Source organism: Crinia signifera, chromosome 4, assembly GCF_055691185.1.
Source record: "Crinia signifera chromosome 4, ASM5569118v1, whole genome shotgun sequence".
NCBI lineage: Eukaryota > Metazoa > Chordata > Amphibia > Anura > Myobatrachidae > Crinia > Crinia signifera.
The window spans coordinates 165,663,953-165,691,119 of record NC_139220.1 but is presented as its reverse complement, the minus strand read 5'-3'; the positions used below and the strand labels follow the sequence as shown (position 1 = coordinate 165,691,119).

The 27,167-nt window shown below is 40.7% G+C and overlaps 1 protein-coding gene across 1 annotated transcript in view; it reads left to right on the top strand.

Annotated features, from left to right (window-relative positions):
- The window catches only part of TBC1D22A (TBC1 domain family member 22A), a 548,927-nt gene that overhangs the window by 116,464 nt on the left and 405,296 nt on the right, over window positions 1-27,167 (top strand). Inside the window, exon 5 of the mRNA XM_083182915.1 lies at window positions 20,552-20,622. Coding sequence (XP_083039041.1) covers window positions 20,552-20,622 — 71 coding nt within the window. The remainder of the gene's footprint in view (window positions 1-20,551; window positions 20,623-27,167) is intronic.

Sequence of the window (27,167 nt, the reverse complement as noted above, 5' to 3'; positions counted from 1 at the left end):
GGAACGCATAGACACACCTCCTCAATGGGAGATGGAACGCATATGACGCGCTCCAGGAAGTGTGGTTGTCCGGGGTCATATGACCGGAGCTTGCTGAGCAAGCCAGGTCTGTGGTTATGACAGCGGCGGCGGGTGGAACGCAGGATGACGTGTTTCCGCCCTTTGGACCGCATCCAGGAAGTGGGGAACCCTGAAGAGACGCCCGGGCCTCGTGGATGGGATATGGCGGTGGGCTGGTAAGTTACATCGCAGTAGCGATACTGTACCAGCTGCATGAGTGCTATTTAATTACTAGGAGACTGCAGTGAATATTTAGAACCTAAGATCTGATTGGTCGGTTGACTGATGGGTGGTGCCTATGTGGGAATAAGAGGTGGCCCTGTGGATAGGGATCTGTTGGTCTGTTTGTGTGATGTGGTCATGAGTAAGGCCACGTTCTGTGGCCGAAACGTTGACCTGATCTATATGTTTCAACTGAAGTGATGGAATAAATATCCTGTTTGGATTATAAAAAGCCCTGGTGAGTGCCATTCCTATTTTTTTTGTCTATTATGTGGCTTTCACGTGGGACCACTGAAAGGCGACCCCAGTGTGTGCCAACCTGCTCCAAGATAGATATATATATATATATATATATATATATATACAGTATGAGGAAATAAGCAGCACTCGGAGACTGCAGAAGCGATGTAGTGAAAGGATATTTAATCCATGTGCGGTAAAGACAACGTTTCAGAGCTCGGAGGCTACATATAAGACATGATGTCTATTTGTATGCATTAAATCTCAAGTTGGAACTCTCGACCTTGGTGAGTTACCATTTTTTCTACGGTGTATATATATATATATATATCAATCGGTACAGAGAGAGCCACACAGCGGTCTTAGTGCAGAAAATCTTTATGGTGGGGTGTCCAACGTTTCGGAGCAACTAAGCTTATTTTCCAAGGTGTAAAAGGAGCTTAGTTGCTCTGAAACGTTGGACACCCCACCATAAAGATTTTCTGCACTAAGACCGCTGAGTGCCGCTCGCTGTTTGTACCGATTGCTATCCCCCCCCCCCGGGGAAGGCACCGACGGCAGCTGTTCACTCAAGGAGAGTGCCGGGCTGACATTGACTCTCTCTGTATATATATATATATATCTATAGATATAGATATATATATATATATATATATAGATAGAGATATATATCTCTCTCTCTATATATATATATATATTTTTTTTTTTTTATTTGAGAAATACCTTTTTTTTACTCATTGTATAATATCTAAGTTTTCAACGTCCCTTTTGAAAGCTACTACACTCGATTTTGATAGATTTTGCCATTTCATTCTATAAATTGTTAAAGCCCTTCCATGCAGGATACACATAATTTTAGGAACAGGACAGTGACACCACATACCAAAAGTCATTGTGTGTGTTGGTAACCAGCATTTGCAAGGAATATGAATACAAAGAAAAGGTAGATTCCAAACTGAGAGCTGTTACAGATGGGCATGAGGTAATTGAAACCAATGACTGTGACTTTCATATTAATCTATATTACTTCACTGAAAAAAAGCATAGCATTTTTTACACCATTATTTATTTATTATCTATTTATAGTTTCTAACATAGCGCAGCATATTCCGTTGCGCTTTACAATTGTAAACAATGATGAAACGAACTGGGCAGTAACCGACCGATATAGAGGGGGGATGTAAGTGGCCTTTGCCAAGCTAACAGTTTTAATATACTTATTTTTATTTGTATTGAATAAGTTAGACTAAGCACTCTCTGGTATATATAATGTCCATACAGTATTTAGGTATGAAACTAACCAATTGCTATAGTGAATATTACTTGTAGTTTTAACTGTTCATGCCAAGGAAAGAAATTGGCCTTTTAGAGTTGTAATACTTCCATATTTCTATTCGCCAATTTTTTAACTAGCTAATATTGAGATCAAAGGGCCAATTTATAAAGTAAGATTTCAGAGATATACCCCAAAAACACCCATATGTATACCCTGGGTGTATCTATAATGGCCACAATAGATTTTGGAAATTATGCTATGATCCCCTTTTCTTCATTGGAGACGCAGTCCCCAAAGAATATATTTTCTGCTGCTTATATGTCATATTTTCCAAGCTCTGAAATGCAAATCTTGGCCCCAGTAGCTAATGCCATCTCAAGATGGCTTTAGCTTTTGCCACCTGTAGGCTACAATATGCAAAACATTACAGGTGGGGGTTATGTAGGCTCTGTAAAAGAAGAGATGCGAGCAGCGCACAAGTGATGAAAACCAATGAAAAAATAATAATAGATTGGATGATCTTTGACACAATTTTAATTATTAAACATTAAAAACAATACATATAAAATGTGTCAATGCATAATAGACGGAATCAATTAAAGGGAAGCCCCATAAATTGTGGGAAATTGCAATATGAATAGGATATGTACCCCCTTGATAGGGTATGTATGTCCTCTACCAAATTTAAACTGGGTTAGTCAAAATTGGCACAAATTACGACAGTTCGCTGAGTATGTTGCTCTGTTGGCTCACAGAAATAAATGGCAGGTGGTGCGATACCAGGAGTGTCAATTAGGTGGAATACGCAGAGGTGGAATTCTTACCTAAAAATATTTTTGTAAATCCCAGGGGTTGGTTTGGACTGCAATCCGGGGTAGATCAGCATAAAAGTGGTGTCTCCAGCAGCTTCCTGACATGTTTCGCCACTCACGGTGGCTTTATCAAAGCCCACCTTTGATAAAGCCATCATGAGTGCAGCCGTTAGGTAAAATCTGCCACTACCTATGTGCACAATCGTAAATAATGAGTTATAGTATGTATAAACTATTCTCCCAAAATTGTAATTGGATGAATTTAGCCCTGTGTTCTATCCAAATTTAATATCTGCCACTTGTCTTATCATGTCTATCCAAGCTAAGCTGTTAACTTTTACTGAGGTTCTTTCCCAATTCTTTCGTAAATAATAATGAATCTTTTCCATGAAGACCCAAAGTAACACATATTTACTACAGGATATCATGTGTCTCACCAGACATATTGAAGAGCTTAATTTATGTGGGGGAAGGGGGTGACACTACATACAGAAGCATGACAAGTGTTGCAAGCATCCTTGAGCACCATTGTACTTCATTTTTCCCATAGTAAATTTTCTCTTCCTGCATTATTAGTGGCTCTTTTGAATAAAAGTTACAAGAATTCTAATGTATATTAAAAGGGAAGATGCATAAAAAGCGTCCATCTGGACTTAGTGTAGTTTTTTTCTTTGTCAAATCCTTCTGTTTCTTTCAGTTGGGTTCTTATTTTACTGGTTATTGTGAAATTCAATTGAAGTAGTCATAAACAAAACTGCCAAATTAATTATTCTATGCTCATTTTGTTTAAGGTTAGTTTACTTTCTCACAGATGCATTCAAGTGTTTAAGATTAGTATGTTTTTTCTTAGATGCAACATTTTTTTAAGTATTACTTGCTTGTGCCAATCAAAAGAGAAACAGAGCAACATTGCATCTGTGCAAGAAATCATTCCCAAATGGCTTATACTGAAGCCTCACCAAATGGCAGAACAGTTCAAGAAAGAATACAGAGATTTTGTGCCAACTGCTAACTTTCTGTGCCAATGAAGTTTATTGGGAGAAATAGTTTTAAGATCATGGTCACAAAGGGAAATACAGCTCATGTTTGTTGTAAGATAGCAGGCAATGAGAATTTCACAGCTACTTCACTTTTACATGCTTTAAAGGATGTAATACCCTATTTTAATGCATCCTGCTTAATGGAGCTATGCTATTGGAAAACAATCTGAGCCAATGCAGGGGTCATTGCAAGTTCATCCCAGCATCAAAATTGTTTCAGTGTTGTCTCTTATAATTGTACATGTATTATATACTGTCTTGCTATTGGTTACTGTCAAGGAAATGAGTAGTTGGAACCATCCAGTGAAAGAAAACTACTAAATTGTTTATGTTCTTTTTATTTTAACCCTATCGCTTATTAGTTTATTGTGGCCATTTTTAGGTTAGTCACATTTGATCATCTGGGTTTTAGAACCTCTCACATCTTTGGACACACCCATTTTTTAAATTAAAGTTTCTCCAAGGGGGAGACTTCAGTTGAGAGCGATAAATTAAATTTTTTTTTATATTTAATCTAAGGACTGAAATTAGGATGTGGTTTTTCTTATAGAAATCGTTGTCTTTTTTGCACACCACCAGAGTAAGTATGTTTATTTTAGAAAAATCACCAGGACTTTCTCTAAGACCTTAGCAGCACTCCCACCCCCAAAGGCCTATTTAAACAATGTGAAGTTTCTAATTATCTTAATTTGTCAGACACCTATGCAACACAACAGCTCTGAGGGGGCAGTGTGGTGTGCTGTGCCTGGGGTCGCCCCTAATAAAGGTCATTAATGCTGCACATAATCTGCAGCTGTATTAGACTAATCTACAGCAATTAAGGGAGCCTAGAAGGCTCAACAACAGACAGGCCGGTGGAACGCACCGACGTCACTTCCGCGTTCCGTAGATCCGGGTTGGGCACCCGTCCCACACCTATGTGATGTTTAGCACGCTTAACAGAGGGGACGCCATGGCAGCCACAGGTATGGTAGTCTGTTGTTGAGCTTTCTAGGCTCCCTTAATTGCTGTAGATTAGTCTAACGCAGATTATGTGCAGCATTATTGACCTTTATTAGAGGCGTCCCAGGCACAGCACACCACACTGCCCCCTGCACTGTTGATGAGCTGTTGTGTCGCATAGGTGTCTGTCTTGATAAATGACTGTGTTCAGTCCGAAACGTCGACTTACTGTATGCTGTAATGGTGATGTATTAAACCATTTATTTTGTTGAATACTGGAGTGTGCTCCCTCGGCTGATCTGTTTGCTATTGGCCCTTGGACTTATATATGGTACACGTGTGGTACTTAAGTGAAGCACCCCGCTGTTGCTTGCTATCCTGATTGGGAGTGTGGACCCTCCTGTCATATATATATAGACTAACAGTAAAAGCATTCTCACAAAGTACCTGGAGTGACGCTATTCTTTGCACGTGATATACAAGGCACTGGCACCCCCAGTGAACAGCGGGCACTCCTCACTGGCTCCTGCTGTGCTGGTATTTCTTGGCCTGGGTGCCCGCTGTTCACTGGGGGTGCCAGTGCCTTGTATATCACGTGCAAAGAATAGCGTCACTCCAGGTACTTTGTGAGAATGCTTTTACTGTTAGTCTACAGTGTTTCGGGCCGGAGCATGTCTTCTGTCCTGAAGACGGGCTCCAGCCCGAAACACTGTAGACTAACAGTAAAAGCATTCTCACAAAGTACCTGGAGTGACGCTATTCTTTGCACGTGATATATATATATATATATATATATATATATATATATATATATATATATATATATATATATATATATCTTTACAACAGCATAAATGTAATGTAAAAAATTCTGTGAAACCGGGAAATCTATTGAGAGTAAGCAGATATAGCACAAAGACAGTTTTTCCCATAAGACACATACATTTACTTCAGACTAGGCTCATGCACCTCAGATCACCAAAAGAAATGTGTAGTCATTTGGATATGAAGTAGCAAGATAAAGCAAAACTATAATAAATCAATCCTATGGTGTCAATGATATTAGCAAAAAGTTGTACGCTGCAGTCCCCTGTGTCCTGTTAAGTCTCTCCATTGCAATATAAAGAGCAATAATAGCAATGCATGTATTTGCCACTACTTCACTGAGAAACATCCCACATTCTGGTCATGCGTGTAGTAGTAACTACATTGGCGTGAATATGTCACTGCTTTTACAAAAAATTCTAAATGTATGTACAGCTTACATTGAGGGCAGCCTATACAGTATGTCTCAGTAGAATACCTATCACATACCGGTTAGTATCATCTGTTGGCATCTTTGCACAGGGATTCGTGGGGCAAAGGGGGAGGGGGTTCGTTGGTCGGGGCATTGTTAACCAGCTCACTAGGATGCTAGAACACTCAGGTCAGGAGCAGGTCTGAATCGGGCCATTAGTGCACACAGCTCTTCTGTTAATGTACACTTCAGCCAGTCTTAATCTCTGTAAAATACAATAATTAAATTACATTTTCCCTCACCAATGGGTTCTAAAGTTTGATTACCTTATCTTCCCACACCCTATCTCTCTTATGCCTTCACATGTGCTATCAAGACAATATATTATGAACAAGAAAAATTAAAGCATGTCCTTAGTGCAAATTGATTTTCGCCTATTTCCATAGTACATATGTGAACTGGCTTTTGGAAATAGCATCGTAATAGTTCTGGCTAACTGTACAGTGGCTATCTTATTATAGCAATTGGATATCTGTGACTTTATTTTTTGGTCATAAACATTTTCCTTGATAATAACTTTTTGTTCCAGAACATTCTAACCTAATAACTAATGACAATTGTGTTTGATTTTTCCAGCAGTGTGATTAATATAGCATTAGAGGTTATCATGGATAGTTTAATTATACTAGAAGAACAAGATTCATTGTCTAATTTTTGTAGCTGACAGCACAGGGGAGGGATCACAAGTGTGAGCTGAACAGATATGGCCGCTGCAAAATGAATTCAAAAGTTCTGTAGTCTGAACAACAACAAGATCAATTTGGTACTTTTTTCAGCTGCCATTTTCCGAAATTATTTATTTTAAAAAGGAATGGGGATCATTTATAAATATTCTTCAGTATACTACCACGGTTCCCTGTTAGCTGCCATGCTAATTATTTTCATTTTCATTACACAGATGGCCTTATCGGAATCTCAGGAGTTCAAGTAACTTTCGATATACATATAGATATTTAAAATTAGGGTTATTTTGTTTTATTTCTTTTTTGTGTAATACTTTTTTTTATCTGGAAACCTATTTGAAGTGTTGGGCAATAATTAAACTGAAGCAGATATTAGAAATGTTGTTAGAAATATCAAAAGTGTGCTGTGGCATTAGATTCTACAAGGTGAATCTGCATTTCCTGTATTGTGTTGAAAAAAACATTTATGATGACATCTGCAATATTATATGTGAAAGATACACGGGGAAGAATTGGGTGTGAGGTTTTTAGCGCTAAACTCGTAAATTTAGCCTATTCACACATGTAATAAGATGCGAGGGCAAGCAAACTCTTGTGGGGATGTTTCCTAACTTTTTGCTAACTATAGCAGGAGCGATCATAGGCATGGACCTGCTGCCCCTAAATTAGGGACCTACAGGGGAGAGTTAGAGTGGCATGACACTAGTACTATAAAGTACTGCAGACCGCAGCTATTTGTGGCTTCACCCCACCTGCTAGTGGAAGCTGGTACCCTTATTTACAATACAAGGTACCCCAGAGAACCCTGTGCATACTCTACATTGCGGACATGGCCTAATAGTAAGTAGGTCTGACTCCGGGGACATGTCCAGCATCCACCAGAGATGCTGGCTGCACCCAAAAAACTGTCTGCAGTGCCGGATCTCTCTTTCTGACCAGAGCCGAGTGATGCAGGAGAGTATCCGCATCCGGTTCCTGGCACTGCAGAAGAGCAGGCACTTTGGAGGGTGACACTCGGATGTGGGCTGCACCCTTGCACCCGGCTAGTGATGCCACTCTGGACCCCTGGTTACTTTGTTCCCTGTATTTCAAGATCCAGTGATGGCTCATAGAGCCTTGTGCTGATTTATGTTTTTTTTTTTTATATAATATTTTATTAAAGAACTGCAAATGTTAATACAGTACAGAACAACATTTTTTTTAAAAGTGGTTCAAATACAATGTATAGTAATAAAGACTTTAGAAATGACCAATGTAAGTGTGGTTATCAAATGCAAGAAAACACACAGGGCAGTATTCAATGAAAAAAATTCTCTGTGCATGGCGAGAGATTTTTTCTCTCGCCATGCACTCTCCGTGTTCCGGAGCCTCCTGCTCCCACTATTCAATGTATTTAAGACTCGCCGCCACTCGCGGCGAGTCTTAACCCCTGCAGCGGACGAGCGTCCACGGCAGGGAGCTGACAGGGAGCCGTGGGACGGTGGCATCCAGGGAGATTAAAGTCTCCCTGGATGCCCCAGAACATATGTGGAGGGGAGGGGGCTCCCCGGGACCCAGGCAGCACAGGCTGCCCCCCCCCTATAGCCAGCGGGGGACCCAGTATTCACTGCACCCGATCGTGCATATTAACGATCGGGTGCAGTGAATATATGAATATCTAATGAGTGGCTCGAGCGCTCCGGCCCCCTGCTGGCTGCACTGTGTAAAAAAAAATAAAAAAAAAATATTTTTTTTTATTAAATATATATTCATGTGCTATAAGCACATGAATAAAAAATAACATGCCCCTTCACAGGAAAAAAAAACAGATTTTTTGACACCAAAATTAAAAAAAAAAACCTTTTAGTTTAAAAGTTCACATTCCAGCTCTCCATCAAAAGATGGAGAATTTCTACACGGAGAGTGACGGCGAACATCACTTAGAAAGACGGCGAATATTTCACATTGAATAGGGTGGTTCACTTTTGGAGAGCAAAATGCTCTGTCCAAGGCGAAAAAAGCAAAATTTCTCCATAAAACACGGAGAATTTTTCTCATTGAATACTGCCCACAGTATTACTAAAATGACTATTCAAAACAACTGTGAAAAACACAATCACAGGAAGATGGAATATAGTTAAAAGGGACAAGAATCGGTCGCAAAAACTTTTTAACTATTGAATTACTTTTGCACACAGAAGCCTGCATGGGTCTCACTGATCTGTTCATGCTTCTATCAAACTTGCACTTTGTAATGAAACTTGCATTACAAACTATGAAAATTAAACATGCACATCAGACTCACATGCTGCCTCGCACCCTATTATAATGGTTTTCTTAAGGTGCCCATACACGCTGCGATTATCGCATGCGTTTTGTACTTTTAAAGTAATCTCACCGTGTTCCTGCGGGGATGCGATGCGCGTCCCTGCAGGTACAATATTGTAAAGCACAAAAAGTATCTGCAGGCAGTACTTTTTGTGCTTCATCGCATCGCATCAGTACAGGAGTACATGCGATGCGATGTCCATTAGTACCTATTAACTTTAAAAAAATTAAATAAAATAAAAAGTGGCTAAAATCGCATCACACCCGCAAAGTACAGTACATCGCATCGCATCCACTTCAAGTGCCAAAATCGCATGGCAGCTTGTAGTACAAAAACCACAGTACACAAAATGGGTACGTGTATGGGCACCTTATGTTATGAAAATCTACATTTTCATGGCAAATAAATGCTATACAGTACTACACTGATTAAAATTTACTTAGCTTTATTTTGACTCTTCTGTTTATTATTGAGACCTTATGATACTAGAAATATTTTTTTTTATTTTTTTTTTGTGTGTGTGTTTTTCCAGTACAAGATTTATAACAGTCATCATTGAAATATTGTGCAAGACTTGAAGTTTACTGTATTAAATAATGGACCTGAAGGGATTTGTAACGTTTCTTTAACGGATAACGTGCAAATCACTTTTGTTCACCCTGATCTGTCGATTTGAAGTGGATTGTTTTTGATACACTTGCTATTCAACCCCACACCTGTTTATTGGCTGAGACATTTTGATGAATAAAAGAGCCCTGTAAAACATGTCAGTTGGGAGAAATAGTGGGGTTCCAGCTAGGGAAAATGCAGGCATTAGTACAACTTTACATGCTACTTCATGGTGAACAGATATAAAATTGATGTTTCACTGATCTGGAATCAGATGGTAACACAGTGTTGTTTCATTAATGGCTTTCTATTATCGGGTAGTGACTATAATGGCAGATATTGTGTTTCCAAATGTGTGAAATGTTACCGTGGAAATGTTGCAAGACAGATAAACATAGATCACATGTTAGCTCAATCCTTTTGTAAGTGATAAAGTTTTTTTAATTTCTCAATTTGCCTCACTAACCTTGTCTGGTCTCATATAACATGTTACAATTCATTATCACATTTGTGAGATCTATTTTAAGTAAGGGAAGTCTGCTGCAGAAATACAGGGCTTTATTTCTGGTTGTCTTCGAGAAGGAAAGCAATTGTAAATCTCGCAAAGGGGCATCAGTGATTTATCTTCATAAAGCCTGCTCAACATATTCAGCAACTTAACATTACATATACACAGCAGTTTGCTTCAAATTCGTTCAGTGATTGATTTAGAAGGTATGTCCTTGATGTGGCTGAAGTTATAATTTTATTTTGACCTTGCTGTAAAATTATAGAAATCTGTAAGGTTATATAAAATAACATCCTAATTTTTTTTAAAGCCGTGTCATTTAGGATAGCTAATAATATGTTTATAAATTTAGAAATATATTTAAAAGCTGTGCTTATTTCAGACTGTGTAGACAATCCTTTACTATTATAAAGGATTACAGTGCAGTGGTGAAATTTTTATATAGAGATAAATGGTGTTTAGCCTTTTTCACGGTCTATTACACACCTTTCTTTGTGTAATGTAGTGTGTCGAAAGCCATGAATATTAATGTGAATATAGTTTTGCAGAATGATAATCAGATGGGCTGGCCATCTTCAAATGCTGACATATTTAAAAGCTAATGTGTTTCAACATGCCTCTGTGAATGCATCTTGGTTGGTCTTAGAATAGGGCTACATAGCTTATGTTGAACTAAATCTCTGCATGCCTTTTCAATTGTTTGTAGAGAAGATTTGGGTGCAGCAAATCACACAAGTAATAAGAACTAGATATCCTTTGAAAAAAAAAAAAAACCTTGGTAGAATTAATCGAATATTAAGTAATCAATTCAATTATAACCCATCTTTGGGAAATAGGACTTACTTATAATGCTTATTATGTGAGGTATCTGTTCTGTTTGATTTTCTGTTCATAGATTGTAGCAGATCTTATCAAGGAAATCCAGCCCCAGTCCAGTAATGCAGCTTTCGGTATGCTTTTTTTAAAAAAAAAAACAGAAATAGGAGAGTCTGCTGTTCACCATCCTTCCAGAACTTAAACACTGATCCCGTAATATAAGATGGAAATACTGTAATCTTTTGACCATTGTTTTTGCTCACATAATCTTTAACATTAAAGATTAAAGGTACATCCTATCCTACAGAAGAAGTGAAGCAGCTTAGTATAGTTTACAACTACTGTATACTGTAACAGATTTTTGTTAGGTTGAAATGTCCTTATCATGTGCCTGAGCCCGAAGACTACAGTGTTCCATTTTAAGGCTTCTCTTCAAAACCATATGTTTTAAATTAACATAATTTCTTCCTGATGACTGTTCCCTGGCAGGCCTAGTGATAGCGGGGGTATAAGGGAGACACTTGTGCTTAGCCCCAAAATGCCAAGTGCCCCAAGTCCTTCAAGAATAATGGTCACCCAGTTCATCATTCAGGCTGATGCTAAGAAGTATTTATCTCCCTGGCACATCCTGAGTTTAGTCATGGTGTCACATTGCTGAATAGCAAAGAACCTTTGAAGAGGATCAGCCAGAAAAAGGTGAGGAGACACAAAGGGGGAAGTGCTTAGGGCTTGGCTCTGCGTGTACACATGGGAGTTTTCTTGGAAGATTGCGAACCTTCGGGAGAGCCAGAGGATTGTGTATGGGAGAAAGACACTAAATGGTGCTGGAGAAAGAGGGGATAGTCCTGGAGAGACATTGGGGAATTGTATTAACATATAAAGAGTGGTGAGGAATTATGCTGATGGACAAAAACTAGATAAGACTTGAGAGTAAGGGGTTGAGGTTGGAGAGGCACATGGCTATGACCTGATGGATGACAGACCTGTATCTACCAGGAAGGAATGGGGAGCCCTAAAAACATAAGTGTGCTAGTGCCCAAAGAGTACTGTTACCGGTTTGGTTCCCAGACTCTGCAAGGTGGTATTACTGTTTTGCCCCATTTGGCAGATGCTTGAATGGAATAATTCCTAATCTGATCCAAATGCAGTTGTCTGGCTGTGTTCCTCACAATCAAAAGAGCTTCATCCACATGGTTTCTTCAAATCTATGCATTAAAGCCATTTACAGATTTCATCAAATTTTCGGTACTTATGTATTATCTGGGCGCCCGATTTTTTTGATTGTATGCCTTAGCTTAAGGCATACAATCAGATGCGATGCGATATCGCATCGCATACGACCATATCGCATGAGATGCGATGACCCGATTTTTCCATAGGATTCAATGTTAAAATGGACTGAGTCCATTTTAACATGGAATTCAATGGGAAAAAGGGGTCCTTTTCATACCCATACTATCCAAGTGGGCATGGAGTTGGATATAAACCTGTAGCGAGCCACCAAGCCCGAAGCGTGGCGAGCGGACGGTATTCTGTGTCCCCTCGCGGGGCTCGCTACGATTTGGTCGCATGCGATGCGATGTGCCCGATCCGACCCGATTTCTAAATCGGGCGCCCAGATACTACATAAGTACCAAATTTTCTTATGGCTACTTTTGAAAAATAGTGGCAGGCCTAAAATTTTATTGTATGCAAAGATTCAACTGAATCATTTTCATATAGGTTAAAATATCAGGCAATGTTGCTCAATATCATCTTTTTGTGTACACCTCACTATAGAAATCCAACAGGTTAACTTGATCATGCAACCTTTGTTTGGGTTAGTGGAGCATAAAAGGTACTACAGTATGTGTAATAATGTATTTTTATAATACTTCTCCATATACATTTCCTTCTCATCTCTTCTGGAGTAATTTAAATGATTTGGTGCATTTAAACAATTTTTGGAATTCCGCCTTAAGCATATGCAATATGAACAAAAGTATTCAGGCGGGATGCGGTCAAAATCCTGACGCCGGAATCCTGACCGCCGCAATGCCGACACTTTGTCTCTCTAAGGTTGAAAAAGCTGTTTGTTATAAAGCAAAACACGTCGGTGGAGAGGTGCGGACTCACTTTACACCCAGTGACCCTGACCCTGTTATTCTCTGTACCACCCACCAGAAAAATCATCTTTCTGGAAAGACCCTAGGCGGACACAATAAAACTGCACCATCTGTTTATGTGGACATCCCCTAACCAATACTGCCAACTGGTACAAGGGAGACAGGTATATCCAGCCTGCTGTTGCAATACAGCGAACTACCATCTCACCGGAGGCAAGATACCTCGCCAGTCACATCACGGCATTCCATCAATATTTCTCCAACCAGACATTGGAAGGGTCTTTTTTCCAGATACCAGGATAGGTACCAAACTGGACCTTTATAAAGAACTAAAGCAGTGGTGGCCAACGTGTGGCTCTTGAGCCTCATGCGGCTCTTCCCCTTGTAAAGTGAGGCTCCTGCTCCTACTGCTGCCCACCGTCTGTCCCAGTCCCCCCTGCTGCCGGTTCCCTGAATCCCTTCTCCTTCTGAGGGGAGGAGAGCGCGCATTGCGCATCTCTCCTACCCCTTACTGTGCATCCTTGTGACTGGGCCAGCAGCCAATCAGGAGGCGGCCAGCGAGCTTTGATTGGTGGACGGCCTAGTCACAGGGAAGTGAGGGGGAAGAAGACGCGCGCTGTGCTGTGCTCTCCTCCCATCAGTGACATGACAGGAGGACTGCAGGGGGACACCAGACTGTCCTCTCCCCGCCTGGCAGCAGCAGCAACAACGGTGAGTGCTGCTGCTGGGAAATTTGCACTGTGGGTTTATAGCAGTTTGTGGCACTGTGGGGGCATAGCAGTTTGTGGCACTGTGGGGGCATAGCAGTTTGTGGCACTGTGGGGGCATAGCAGCTTGTGGCACTGTGGGGGCATACCAGTTTGTGGCACTGTGAGGGCATACCAGCTTTTTGGCACTGTGGGGGCATACCAGCTTTCTGGCACCATAGGGGCATACCCGGCACCCTGTGGTGCATACCTGGCACTATTGGGGGCATATGTATATATGGCACTGCACTATTGGAGGCATATTTGTATCACACCTACCCAAGGGGTCAAAATAGAGTACGTCCCTTTTTTAGGCGCATGCGCCTTCAGCGCACGCATGATGTCGGCTCTTTAGCTTGACTACCGATATTTTTCGGCTCTTTACGTCTGACCAGTTGGCCACCCCTGAACTAAAGGATCAGAGGTCATGGGTGATTATAACAATTGATATATGCACCACCATTGTTTCACTATTTTATACGTATTATGTTTTATTTTTTATTCCATGTTTTTAATGTAAATATCTATCTATTCATTTAAAGCATGCTTGTTTAATTAAATAAAATAACATTATTACTTTTAAAAATACCTTAAAAGTATTAGATTAATTGAAGCGCAGCATAACCCACCTTTTTCGCTTAGGAACCAGATTTGCTTTTGTTTGCCATATATGTAATGATTGGCAGGCCCCCAACTCTGGTTTTGCCTATTCTTTTACCCATAACTATTATGAATTTCTCCTAGACCACCAGTCCAAAGCACCTCTGCAAGTGTCCCAATGCACCCCAGGGTGCCTAGGCACACAGTTTGGGAACCACTGGACTATAGTATATATTTGGCAGAGTTAAAGGCTTAAGACATGCTGCTGTGGTATTTAGGAATGTGCATAACTGCAGTAATTGGAAATAGGGCACAATAGTTGCGTTTGACTTCATCTGCCATATTTTGAGTTGATAGCTGTTACCTAAATGACTACCGGAAACTAATTTTTTTAAGCATTTGAAGTATGTACAGGACCCATTTTATAAAGCTTTTGGCATTTAAGATTCAAATTCAGTACTATTAGGAAATAATAAGCAGTTTGGTGGGGCTAGCTTTCCAATTGTATTAATCATTTATTATGTAACTTGTGCAACTCTGCTAGCGATGGGTGCACAAAAATATGTTTTAGTTACAGTTTGATATTATTGAAACCCACCAGGAGACTGCACTAATTAATTGCTTCTTAGTTGCATCACATTGTGAAAAAGCTGCCAAAGTAACAGAGTTGACTCTTTTGGAAGTTATAATCTGAGTCAAGGGTCAAGGGGAGTTGTCGCAATATGCCCAAAGGACCTATCACAACTCCACATAAGGATGTATCAATGCTTAAATGCTTGCTCTGAGACATTTCTTTATAACATTAGAAACAAATACATTTTGGGAAGTTTTGCAAGTATAGATTCTAACATTGCTATTTGCAATATGGGAAATCTTATTTGCAACTACGTATATATTTAAACTAAGCAATTTGTTTTCAGTGTATTAAAAGTTATTTTATTGTGAACATTGGTTTGTCTGCAACTTGTAGGAAATCACAGTGATTACAGCAAATCGCTGTCGTTGCCGAGAAACTCCTTCGTGGCACCCCTGGCAGAATATGAAGAATTTGGGAGATTAGAAGGGCAATGCAGGGTGGTAGGAGATTTATGACTGAAATGGATAATCCTGCAGGAGTGTAGAAATCTGTAGGCCCATACACACTGCGCAATTTTGACGTGAAAGCTGCTCAAAACACCAAGTTTGAGCAGCTTTCAGCTCAAAGCCGCCCAGTGTGTACGGCCCGGCGATGAGCGGTGATGCATCATTGCCGGGAAAGCCGCTCATCTGTACCAGCAGTAGTACCAGCAGATGAGCGGCTTTATGGCTGGCTTTGCATAAGCGCTGCACTATGCAAAGCCGTCCGCCCCCCACTGACAGTGCCGGGCAGGGGAAAGCTGCTCAGTGTGTATGCACTCAGCATGTATGGACAGCAATTATTGCTGTCCATACACGCTGAGCATAATCGTCCAGTGTGTATGGACCTTGAGATTGCACATAGTATGCTATCTGTATTATACTGTACTTTACATATAGTTTTATGAATTATCATGTGATTATTGTATTTGCAAAATGTGCATGTTAGTAGACTTTTATTTCTTGAATATGATATTCTGGAGGTTGAAAGTTATTTATATGCAGCACTTTCAGTGTGGTTAATACTGTATGAAGAGCTCTGGCAACATTTATTCTTGAGCTAGGGAAATTGTCATTTAGTATATGCAGCATGGGAACACGGCCTGACTGACTTGTTTATGGTAACATTAGTGAACTTGAACCTGTTTTCCTTGGTACAAAGCCCCTGAGACAGTGGTCAGGATCGGGCTTTCTTTACAGCACTCTGAGGAAGGGCAATACAGGTTGAGTATCCCGTATCCGAGTATCCGTTATCCGAATTATTCCGAAAACCATACATTTCAGAAAGTGAATAAAAATATTTTTTTTGCTAAAAACTTACTGGGGACATATGTAACAGCACTACTGAGGACATGATATGTAACTGGCACTATATATGTACAAGAAAATGATTGCTTGGCATACAAATTCAATATCTGAGATAGTACACAAATTTTGTTTCAAGTTTTGAAACCTTGTTTTTTGAACAAATAAAATATAGTTGTGTGTATTTTATGTGGTAATAAAATATATTTGTGTGTATATTATGTGTTTATACAGCATAAATGCAAGATACTTTAAAATACATACAGTAATTGAAATATTAAAATATTCTGAAATACGGAATAATCCGTTATCCAAAATTCTCCTGGTCCCGAGCATTTTGGATACGGGATACTCAACCTGTATTGATTCCGTTGAAATTTGCCACAGTACAAAATGACTATGTAATTGCTGATTTTACAGCATACTGTTCCTGTTTGGTAAGGACTTTAAGTCCTGTTATCAGTTAATAAGTAATTGTGACCAATGACTATACCACACAATGCAAGTCATTTCACATGTAAATACAGTATAAAAAGTTTATTTATACAAGCATGTTGATAGAGAATATAAGTGTTGCTAGTGAGGGAGAAGCACAGAACATAATCATAAATAAGAGCGATTCGCACAATGCATTGTAAAATATGTTGCCGTATAGCAGCTGTGAAAAAAAAAAATATTGCCTGCAATACCATTTAGTATATAACAGACGATAGGATAATTTTTTTTCTATTTAGTATTAAACAGCACTTCTACCATATTGAGCTCAGTTGATTCACTTTGGCATCCATCTTACAGAACTTTCATGATAGTTAATGCTTTTGGAAACTCTTACAGATAAGATTGGAAATATTTTCTTCTTGTAATTGAAGCAATTTTATGTATCTTTTGGCCGATGTATTAGAATCTTTGTAGTGTCTAAATATGTTGCTGGAAATGAAAAGCAGTTACAGAAGGAAAATAAGCAGTACTTCTTCATAAACACTTTAGAATATTGACTTAAACAGCAGGCAAAGTAGTGATTTAAGGGGAAATATACCTCTTGCCAAAAACCTCATGAATTATGTATGGTTAATGTTGTTATGTCCTTGCACCTCTGCCAGTAGATAATGCAGTGACCTTTGTGGTCATTATTAAGCTCAACTTGGGGATCTGCATTTAATATTGCAGCTTAATTTTTGGTGTTAGTGAAACCATAGTAAAGAAACATGTGTCTTTACTATACACTTATTTGTGGCAATATTATGTATTGTCATTTCAGGGTATAGCAACGTGGTATACTGACCATAGTTGCTATCCTGATTAATCAGTAGGTTTTAATATTTTTATTTGAAAATACAAGGGAACAGCTGAAAAACTAAACATGAGCAACACGGCCAAACTTCCAGATGAGATGGACCTTAAGTGGATGAATGAGTAGGAGAGAGAGTCCTTTATTTGGTTAGATGGGTACACACTCACTTTAAATGAGCTTTAATAGAATAAAATGTGGCTTAATATTTTGCATCATTTTTGCCAATTAATTCAGAAAATAGAGCTGCTCGAACTAATACAGTGAAAATGTAAAAAGACCATGTTTTGGGAGGAGCTGTATAGTTTCCCACTCTTGGACTTAAAATAGTTGTCCACACAATAGCTCATTGATTCGCTCTTCCACCATTGGGGTCATGGGGTCTATTGTATTGTGGACTTCTGTGGACTTCTGTGTGTTCTCAATGGGTTTCCTCTGTGGACTTCTGTGTGTTCTCAATGTGTTTCCTCTGACAAACCAAAAACATACTGATTGTGTGTGTATGTGTTAAAGGAACAGAAACTGTTGTGAGTGACAAATTATTCTCTGCAAAGAGCTGCATAATATGTGCACACTAAATACATGTTAATGAGATTTTTTCATCAAGTGTGTGTGATTCTTAGGTAAGATTTTTAGTGTCTTATTGGTAGTATTTAATCTGTCAATTTTCAGGCTCAACCAGTAGGAAGGCTGCATACTTTATGTTCTCCTCTTTCCTGTGCTAGCTTTGTGAAGCATATAGTGGGGTTCATTATGTTTCATTGATGATAAGAAATTTGTCCTGCTCATAATGAAAATGTTTACATTTTGTATGTCACTGTGTTAATTATCAACAGTTAAACAATGTTGACATTGTGACCTCCAACATACTAACCACTTTTCGCAGTAGTGTCTTATTCTTAGATGAAATATGCCTCTGATTTGTGGTATGCCATTGGATGAGCATTATCATGTGGTGGATAATAATAATAATAATAATAATAATAATAATATTAAAAGTGATAAAACGTGGTCAGCTGTGAAAGAGGTAATAATAAAATAAATTTAATAACTCTTATGGAGCATTAAAAACAATTAATATTGAATGAATATTGATAATGCAGTGCAATTAGGCTTGATAGTCAACCTTATTTCTGTTTGCCAGTCTGTAAATCAGATTATGTTGGTTGAGTGTCAAACATCTGGTTCTTAATAGTCTTTTATATATTGTTATATTCTTTGTAGACTGTTTATTTAAGCAATTTTAGGACATCATTAAAAATACCCATGGCTTTGTAGTATGCAGCGAGAAGTTAACTCCGTCATATATTCTTCAATAGCTGACCTTTTGTGTTATTTCCAACATAGTGTATTTTGCAGTGTTATCTAGTACTAGAGTAGCACAGGGAAGATATTTGTGGACTGTTTCCTGGGATATGTAAATCTGGCCACAAAGGAGACATAAGCCCTTCAAGGAATTTAAGGCTGCTCTGTTTCTGTGGTGCAGGTGTGCATCATCCAGATAAGCTACTTTTTTTGTATGTAGTTTCTGCGTGTCTGCTTTGTTTGCTTCAAGTCATCGCTATCCATTAATGCTTGGACCTTCAGTAGGCTGTGCCCAATATACCCCTACAAAAAGGCATATTATTGTTTAGACAAGTTCAGTAAAACCCACACTAGCACAAATGTATTACACCTCAACAAATTATAAAGTGGAGAGTTATAAAGATTAATAAAGTACCAGCCAATCAGCTCCTGTCATCTCAAACACAGCCTGTGATATGGCAATTAGGAGCTGATTGGCTGTTCCCATCACTCTTTATCACTCTCCACTTTATCACTTGTTAAGGTTTAACACAGTGATTCCCAAACGTTTTTTAAATCATGGCACATCTGAGTATTAAAATTTGTTTCATGACACTCCTAGGCCAAAACTTCTCATTGAGAAAATCTGAAAATTACATTTAGTTAAATAAATGATGTTCATACCTCATCCTTATGATCAGTTATGTGGTAATGGACAGGATTCCCTTCCATTTGTCCACTATCTGCCTGTTACATTGGTGATAAATAATTTGAATTGGTCATTGACCACCAATCTAGTGCACCCCTGCAAGTCCCAGAAGGCACCACAGGTTGCCACGGCACACAGTTTGGGAACCACTGGCTTAATACATTTGGCCCATTGAACTTTTCCTAGAACATGAGAACACTGAGATAAGTTAAGTTGTAAGTGCTCAAAATGCATAAACAACTTGTGTGGGAGTATGCACAGTTCAGATTTATGGTGTGTACACACGGTGAGATTCCTTTGCTGTTCGACTAAGACTCGATTACTATGCAATCTTAACTCATGTGCTATTTACACACAATCCATACTATCTACATTCAGTCTGCACTATATAGTTATTGCTGCACTGTCTATTTGGCTTTTCGATTTCAGCTGAACGGAAGCGTGCATCGGCATTGAATCGGGATAGAAAGCTTAAAAACATGTTATATCTCCATTCCATGTCTGTGCGATCCCAATGAGATTTTGACTATATAGTCAAAATCGAATATCAAATTGTATTGTGTCAACAGCATTACACAAATGAACCCTGCAAATAGCCAGATGTGCAATTTTTAATCATCCCCAGTATTTGCATACCTGATCACACCACAACAGTTTAATCACTATTCGGTCCCACTGACAGTGTTATGGTGACAAGAAGCATTTGGGCATAGCTTGGTATATGTTACAGTATGTTTTTATGTTAGGCCAGGTGACATGTAGTATTGCATGCTTTTTGGGTTGTGAGTTTCTACTGTAATATATATTTTTTTTATTTAACTTACCCAACCAATGCAAAAATATAATTTTTTTTTCTTAAATATTTTTTTCCTCTCGTTTATTTAATCAAGGCTTTGTTGGATGACATACAAGAAGTAATGGCATTACTTAATCTACAAATTCTGTATTGTAATGCCAATGCTTTTTTTCATGTATCCTTATTTATTATGTATTTGAAAAGAACATGTTATTGTACTAAGGTACTGTATATTATTTTTATTTGGTTTGGATAAACTTATACTTAACACTTATACTTTTTTATTCCAGATGAATTGAGAAAGTTGAGTTGGTCTGGCATTCCCAAACCAGTCCGATCCATAACATGGAAACTTCTCTCGGTAAGTTAATCCTTGTTTACTAGAAGTACTGTATATATTGCATATCAGAATGTGAGGCCTCTTACAAATTGTTCAAAATTATTCTTTTCATGACTTGTATTCCCAGGTTTGATTTCAAATTGTTTTAAGATTAATTATATAATTAAAAGATATGCAAGAGGAAGTGTCAGACATGTTTTGAAAAATGTATTAGGTGTCAGTTTTGATATACTTTATTATCAATGTTTTTAACTAGTGCCTTTTTATCTGCCAGTTTTAAACAGCTGTACATTTCTTGACTGATTCACTTAGACTGTTCACTCTGGAGAATGCATGAGACTTTATCACTGGATCTCCATGCACTTAACCTCTGTTTAACATTCTGAGCTCCTTCATATGAGTGGTTAGTGCTTCTTTTTTTTTTCTCTATGTCTGAGAAAAATGCCTTTGCCAGCTTTCTGTTTTTGGCATAAAATCAAGTTGAATACAAAGTGTTTACATCAGATTGAGACTAATTTCCAGTGTAAAATCCCCCCCACTAATGAGACCTAATATGTTTGCAGCTTAGTGGATTTTAGTTTGGAATCAAAACATACAGTTTTACTGATTTTATTAGAGAACAGTAAGGAGCATAGTATTATCCACTTTTTCCTTTATTCCCATTTTTTCATGTGTAAAATCTAAAATGTGACAACTATAGTATATTCTAGTAATTACTATTCCCTAGTGTCTAAAGCCGAGCTTTTCAACTAGTGTGCCGCGTCATGACACATTGTTGTGCCATTGGTTTATGGAGATGACAGTTGGAGTTTTTCTTTTCTCCAGACCAACTCCTGTAGAGACATATGTGGCAGTATTCCTTGCTCCAAAAATGTTCCTCACCCTATTCAATGCTCCCGGTTCACCCAAGAAAAAAAAAACAGATCCGTTTTGGCTTGCCTCTCCGTTTTGCTCTCTGCATTTTTTTTAGATGAACTGAACTTACGTACTTATAAAAAAATACGTATTCTCTTTTGTTTTTGGTGTTTGCAAGTGTATTTTTTTTATTATTTGAAAGATCTACATTATTTTTTTTACCATCAATACATTTTTATTAACACAAAGTTTTATATGGGGTACAGAAGAAAGAATAGGGGGTACTGGGGGGGGGGGGACTGCATTCGGGATTGAAAACAGTACAGTACTGTAAATATAACAGGTAAAACAGAGCACAAACACGCCGCTACGCAGAGCGGGCTATACACTAGGGAGGTAATACACAGAACCAAATAGAACAGTAGGGCAAGCCCAGATAAGCATCCTTTGATGTTCCTGGCTCTATTGGCATGATCGGGCTATTATCGGGTACCTAGGGTAGAGGAGATTCTGGGTCTGGGATTTCATTCAAACTGAACGTAGATGGCTGCCCAGGGGGCTCAGGGGGGAAGAACCTGGTCCCCTCTCCCCTCGTTATGTAGGTGTGCCAAGGAGCCCATCTAGAGTGGGGTGAGGAGGATTTGGTCGAGTGAGGCTGGAAGCTGGTCTCCATGAGGTAATGGTGGTTTGTTTTTAAAATAACCTGGAGGAAGGGAGGGGGAGAGGGCTGTTTCCATTGTTGGGCAAGATTTGCACGTGCCGTGATGAGGATGTGTCCGAGAACATATGTTTTCTCTGCCGGGAGTTCCTGGGGATATATATGGAGTAGGGCTAGAAGTGGGTCAGGGGGAAGGGTTGTCTAAAGCACTATGGAAATTAGATTAAAGACTTCCCCCCAGTACTCTCTGAGTTTGGGACAAGCACAGAAAATGTGAAATATATTGCCCACATTCCCGCATTGTCGCCAGCACATGTTGGAGCATGTTGGCCAGAAGGTATGGAGTCGGTCGGGGGTTAGGTAAAGTCGATTAATTAGTTTGATATGCATCTCCGACTGGTTGAGGCAGCGGGACATTGTGTATGAAGATAGGAAGATCTTACTCCACTGGGGAGCAGAGAGCTGGGTGCCTAGATCTATCTCCCATTTCCAATGAGCCGCTGTCTTAGTAAACTCAGGGGGGGTTATCAAGATCCTATACCAGAAGGAGATGTCACCTGTGGAGAGCGACATGGAGGGACGGGAGAGGACCGTCTGGTGATGAGCTTCTGGGGGGGAGCGTTTGGAGAAGTGGGAATTCCACCAATGGGCCAGTTGCAGGTAGTGATGGTTCTCATGGGAGGGGAGGGAATATGTTTCTTGTAGGGAGGCGAAGGGGAGGATTGTGACGTTTGACACATCTCCTAGGGTTTTGATCCCGTTGTGTTTCCAGAGGTTCAGATTGAGATTGGGTATCAGTTTTGCCACTGTAGTGATGGGAAGGGTAGTGATAAGGGCAGATGGAGCACGAAGAGTAGTAAGTAATTGGTCCCACACATGTAGAGTGGCAACTGTCGCCGGAAGAAGGGCTGGTAGGGGGGCTCTGATATGTTTTGGGATATTTAGTAGGTCAGGGAGAGGAATATGTGGGCAGTAAGATTGTTCGATGCCTACCCAAGCCCTGGAAGTGGGACTTTCGAAGTAGTGCTTAGATGGGGCCAGGAGACAGGCTACCTGATACTGGGACAGATCAGGAAGGTCAAGTCCTCCAAATGCTCTCGGGATAGACATTTTGGAGCGGGCCATAGCTGGGGGCTTTGTTGACCATACATATTTTGTCAGGATGGAGGTGGCCGTTTGCAGGGACTTTTTTGGGAATATATAGGGAATGGTGCGGAACAGATACATTAGCTTGGGTAGGAGCGACATCTTGAATGCCGCCATCCTTCCCATCCATGAAATTTCAAATGCCAACCATGATCTGGAGAGGGACGTAAGGGAGGTGAGAAGGGGAGACAGGTTAACCTCAAATACAGATTTCATGTTTGGGGGATGTGTATGCCTAGGTATTTTATAGAATTGGGCTGCCAATTGTAGTTATATGTGGATTTCAGTGAGGGAAGGGAGTCTGCAAGGTTAATCGGGAGGGCGTCGGTCTTGGATGTGTTAAGCTTGTAATAAGAGGCAGCGCTGTAGGAGGTCAGTGTCGCGTGGATATGTTCGAGCGTATTGGGAGGGTCCATCACGAAAAGTAGCACGTCGTCCGCGAATAGGCTCAGCTTATGGTTAGTGGGGCCTGCTTGGAGACCTGGTATGTTGGGATTGTTGCGGATGGACATAGCTAATGGTTCAATGGAGAGGACAAATATCAGGGGCGAAAGAGGGCATCCCTGCCTTGTGCCATTGGAGATTGTGAAAGGGGTGGAGAGGAAGCCGTTGCTGAACACTCGGGCCGACGGGGAGCTATAAAGGGACATAATTGACAGCAAAATCCGGTCCTTGAAACCAAAACGCGATAGGACTTCTCGCATGTATTGCCAGTTAAGTCAGTCAAATGCCTTTTCGGCATCGAGTGAGAGGAGAAGCAAGTCCTGCTCTGTAGATAACGAGTCAATTAAATTGAATACTCTTCTAGTATTGTCCGGGGCCTGTCGCCCAGGGATGAACCCTGTCTGGTCCGGGTGAACCAGCATGGGTAGGAAATGGTTAATTCGGGATGCCATTAATTTGGCAAAGATTTTGATATCGGTGTTCAGCAAGGCTATCGGGCGGTAGTTTTGGCACAACGCAGGGTTTTTGCCTGGTTTCGGGATGGTCACTATACGGGCCTCCAATAGTTCTGGGGGGGGGGCTGCCCCACAGAGGAGAGTTCATTGAATAAGTCCCTTAGGTAGGGGGACAGTAGGTCACTAAAAGACTTATAAAAGTCTGTGATGAAGCCATCAGGCCCAGGGGCCTTGTTGCGGGGGAGTGATTTGATGACCGACTGGATTTCCGCAAGGGACCAAGGAGCGTTTAGGGAGTCTAGTTGTTCTTGGGAAAGAGATGGGAAATGTAAGCTGTCTAGGAAGTCACGAATGGTGGCATTAGTGGGTTGTGGCGTGGAGGGATCTAAGGAGAGATTATAAAGCTTGGAGTAGTAGTCAGCAAACTAATTTGCAATGGCTTTAGGATTGTGCACTTTCTCTTTACTAGGAGAAATGATGTATTTATTCTGTTTCTGGCCTGTTGAGCACGTAGTTTTCGGGCTAACATTCTGCCCGATCTGTTACTGGCTAAGTAGAATCTATGCCTCATCCTATTTAAAGCTGATTGGGTGCGGGCAAGGAGTAGTTTCTGGAGTTGGCTTCGCACTGAAGCCAACTCTGTTTTTAGGGAGACAGAGGGGGACTTCTTATTCTTATCTTCAAGATCGACTAGTTTGGCCTCCAGGGTTTTTTGAGTTGCAATGGCCCTACGCTTCAATGTGGCTCCAGCCTGTATGGCTGCCCCTCTAGTAACCGCCTTAAAAGCGCACCAATGGTTAATCACCGAAGTGTCTGTTGTCTGATTATTAGACATGTATGCTTCTATTGTTTTTAATATGGTGTCTTTGGCTAAGGGGTCCGTTAGTAGATGAGGGAATAGACGCCAAGGCCTGGGGGGGACTTTTGAAGGGAGGAAGTTCCATAGCCATACCACAGGGGCATGGTCAGACCAGGTAATGGGGAGTATATCGACTCCAGCGGAGTGTTGAAGGGACCATTTGTCACAGAGGATGTAATCAATTCTGGAGTAGGTGTTGTGGACTTGGAAATGGAAGGTATATTCTCGGCCAGTCGGGTAAGTTGTTCTCCAGGTGTCATACAGGTCAAATTCTAGGAGTAGGTTACGTAGGGCTGTCGATTGGTTATCTGAGTGAGATTGATAGGTAGGGGGGAGACGGGATTTATCCAGCCGGGGGTCAAGTGCTAGATTGAAGTCGCCCAGCAATATCAGAGAGCCTTTTGAGATTTTTTGTACAAGGGAGAGGAGTTTGCGGAGGAAGGCTACCTGGTTTGTGTTAGGGGCGTAGATGGAGACTATAGTCGTCAGTCTGTCTTCTAGGAGGCCGGTAAGAATCAGGTATCTGCCGTTTTTATCAGCAGTTTGGGAATGGCAGGTAAAAGGGGTGTGGCGGTTAAAGAGAATAGCAACTCCATTGCGTTTGAAAGGGCCATTGGCATAATAGGCTGTCGGGTAGTTTGGGTCCCTGAATGTGGGCGGGTTAGGAGAGGCAAAGTGCGTCTCTTGGAGGGCCACTATATCCGCCCTTTGTTTGTGGAAATATGACAGGGCCATCCTGCGCTTCTGTGGGGAGTTCATCCCCTTAACATTTAATGATATTAACTTAGGCATGGCATGTCCTTAAGAGATGCTGTGGGTATTCCGAATGTGTCTGTGGGAGGGGTGATAGGTGGAATGGGTTGGTGACAAGAAATGCGGTCCAGGGGGGGGGGGGGAGGAGGACAGGTAACAGGTAAAGAGGAAGGTAAAGGGAAAGGTAAAACAAAAGGGTCCAGCAACTTGGACCCGCATGACTACTGCAGGGGAAAGAAAAAAGGTTTTTCATGCAGTAGTATAGAGGGGTTTTGGGGGTGGTGGCGGCCTGGCTTCACTGGGGAGCAGGGAAGAGGAGAGGCCACCCCTCCAGAAACGACTTTTCTTTGTTTTTTGTTTTTTCTTATTAACTAAGCAAAATTTTAAAATTTAACTAACAGTCCACCTGTGGAACTTAGGGGGGAGAAGGTAAACTAATACTGTATGTAGCTTACTAAAGCATACACGTATGGACCCCAACCAGTGTGGGGGCTACATTGCACATAAACGGGAAACTTTTAACAGACTAACATCAAGTTACAACAAACATCAGTGAACAAAGTCCCAGTGCCTAACAACCTGCAATCAATTGTAAGTAATAAAACTGATACTTATCGCATAGACCTCAACCCGCTGTGGGGAGGTGAGGAGGCAGGTTGGCCTGGGAGTTCAGATAAAGAGTGGGGATGTCCGTGGCTGCATAAAGGTCATCAAGTGTCAGCCCATTCCTGACGGAGGGGCTGGGGGCGCTTCTGCCCCTGGGGTCCTGTAGTTGAGATGTCCCATTCTAGCAGGAGTTTCATTCCAGCTTCTAGGGTGGACACATTGTAGGTAGTGTCCTCGTGGGTGATGATCAGCTTTACTGGGAACCCCCAACGGTACCGGATCTCGTGAGCACGCAGTGCCATGGTGATAGGGGCGAAGGCCCTCCTGTTAGCCAGGGTTGCAGGAGAGAAATCTTGGAACAGTTGGAGGCCGCCAAGAGTATCGGATTTCTTTGCCTCACGGGCAGCTTTCAGGAGTTGTTCTTTAACTGTGAAAAAGTGGACCCGGAGGAGGGTGTCTTTTTGTTGGTCGGCTGGGATTGTTTTGGGTCTTGGCAGGCGGTGGATGCGATCGATGAGAAGATCTTTGGGGTCAGTAGAAGGAAGGAGCCTACAGAACAGTGTGGTGGCGTAGCCCTCGAGCTCAGAGTTGGTCACTGACTCTGGGATGCCTCTGATCTTGATGTTGTTCTGTCTGGACCTGTCCTCCAGGTCAGCAAGTTTGGCTTTGAATTGGGTGATTTCAATTTGCTGATGGTCATAAGAAGATATAAGGCCGTTGTGGGATGTGACAAACTCCTCCATCTTCTTCTCTAGGTGATCCGTTCTATCTCCAATCGCCACCAGTTCAG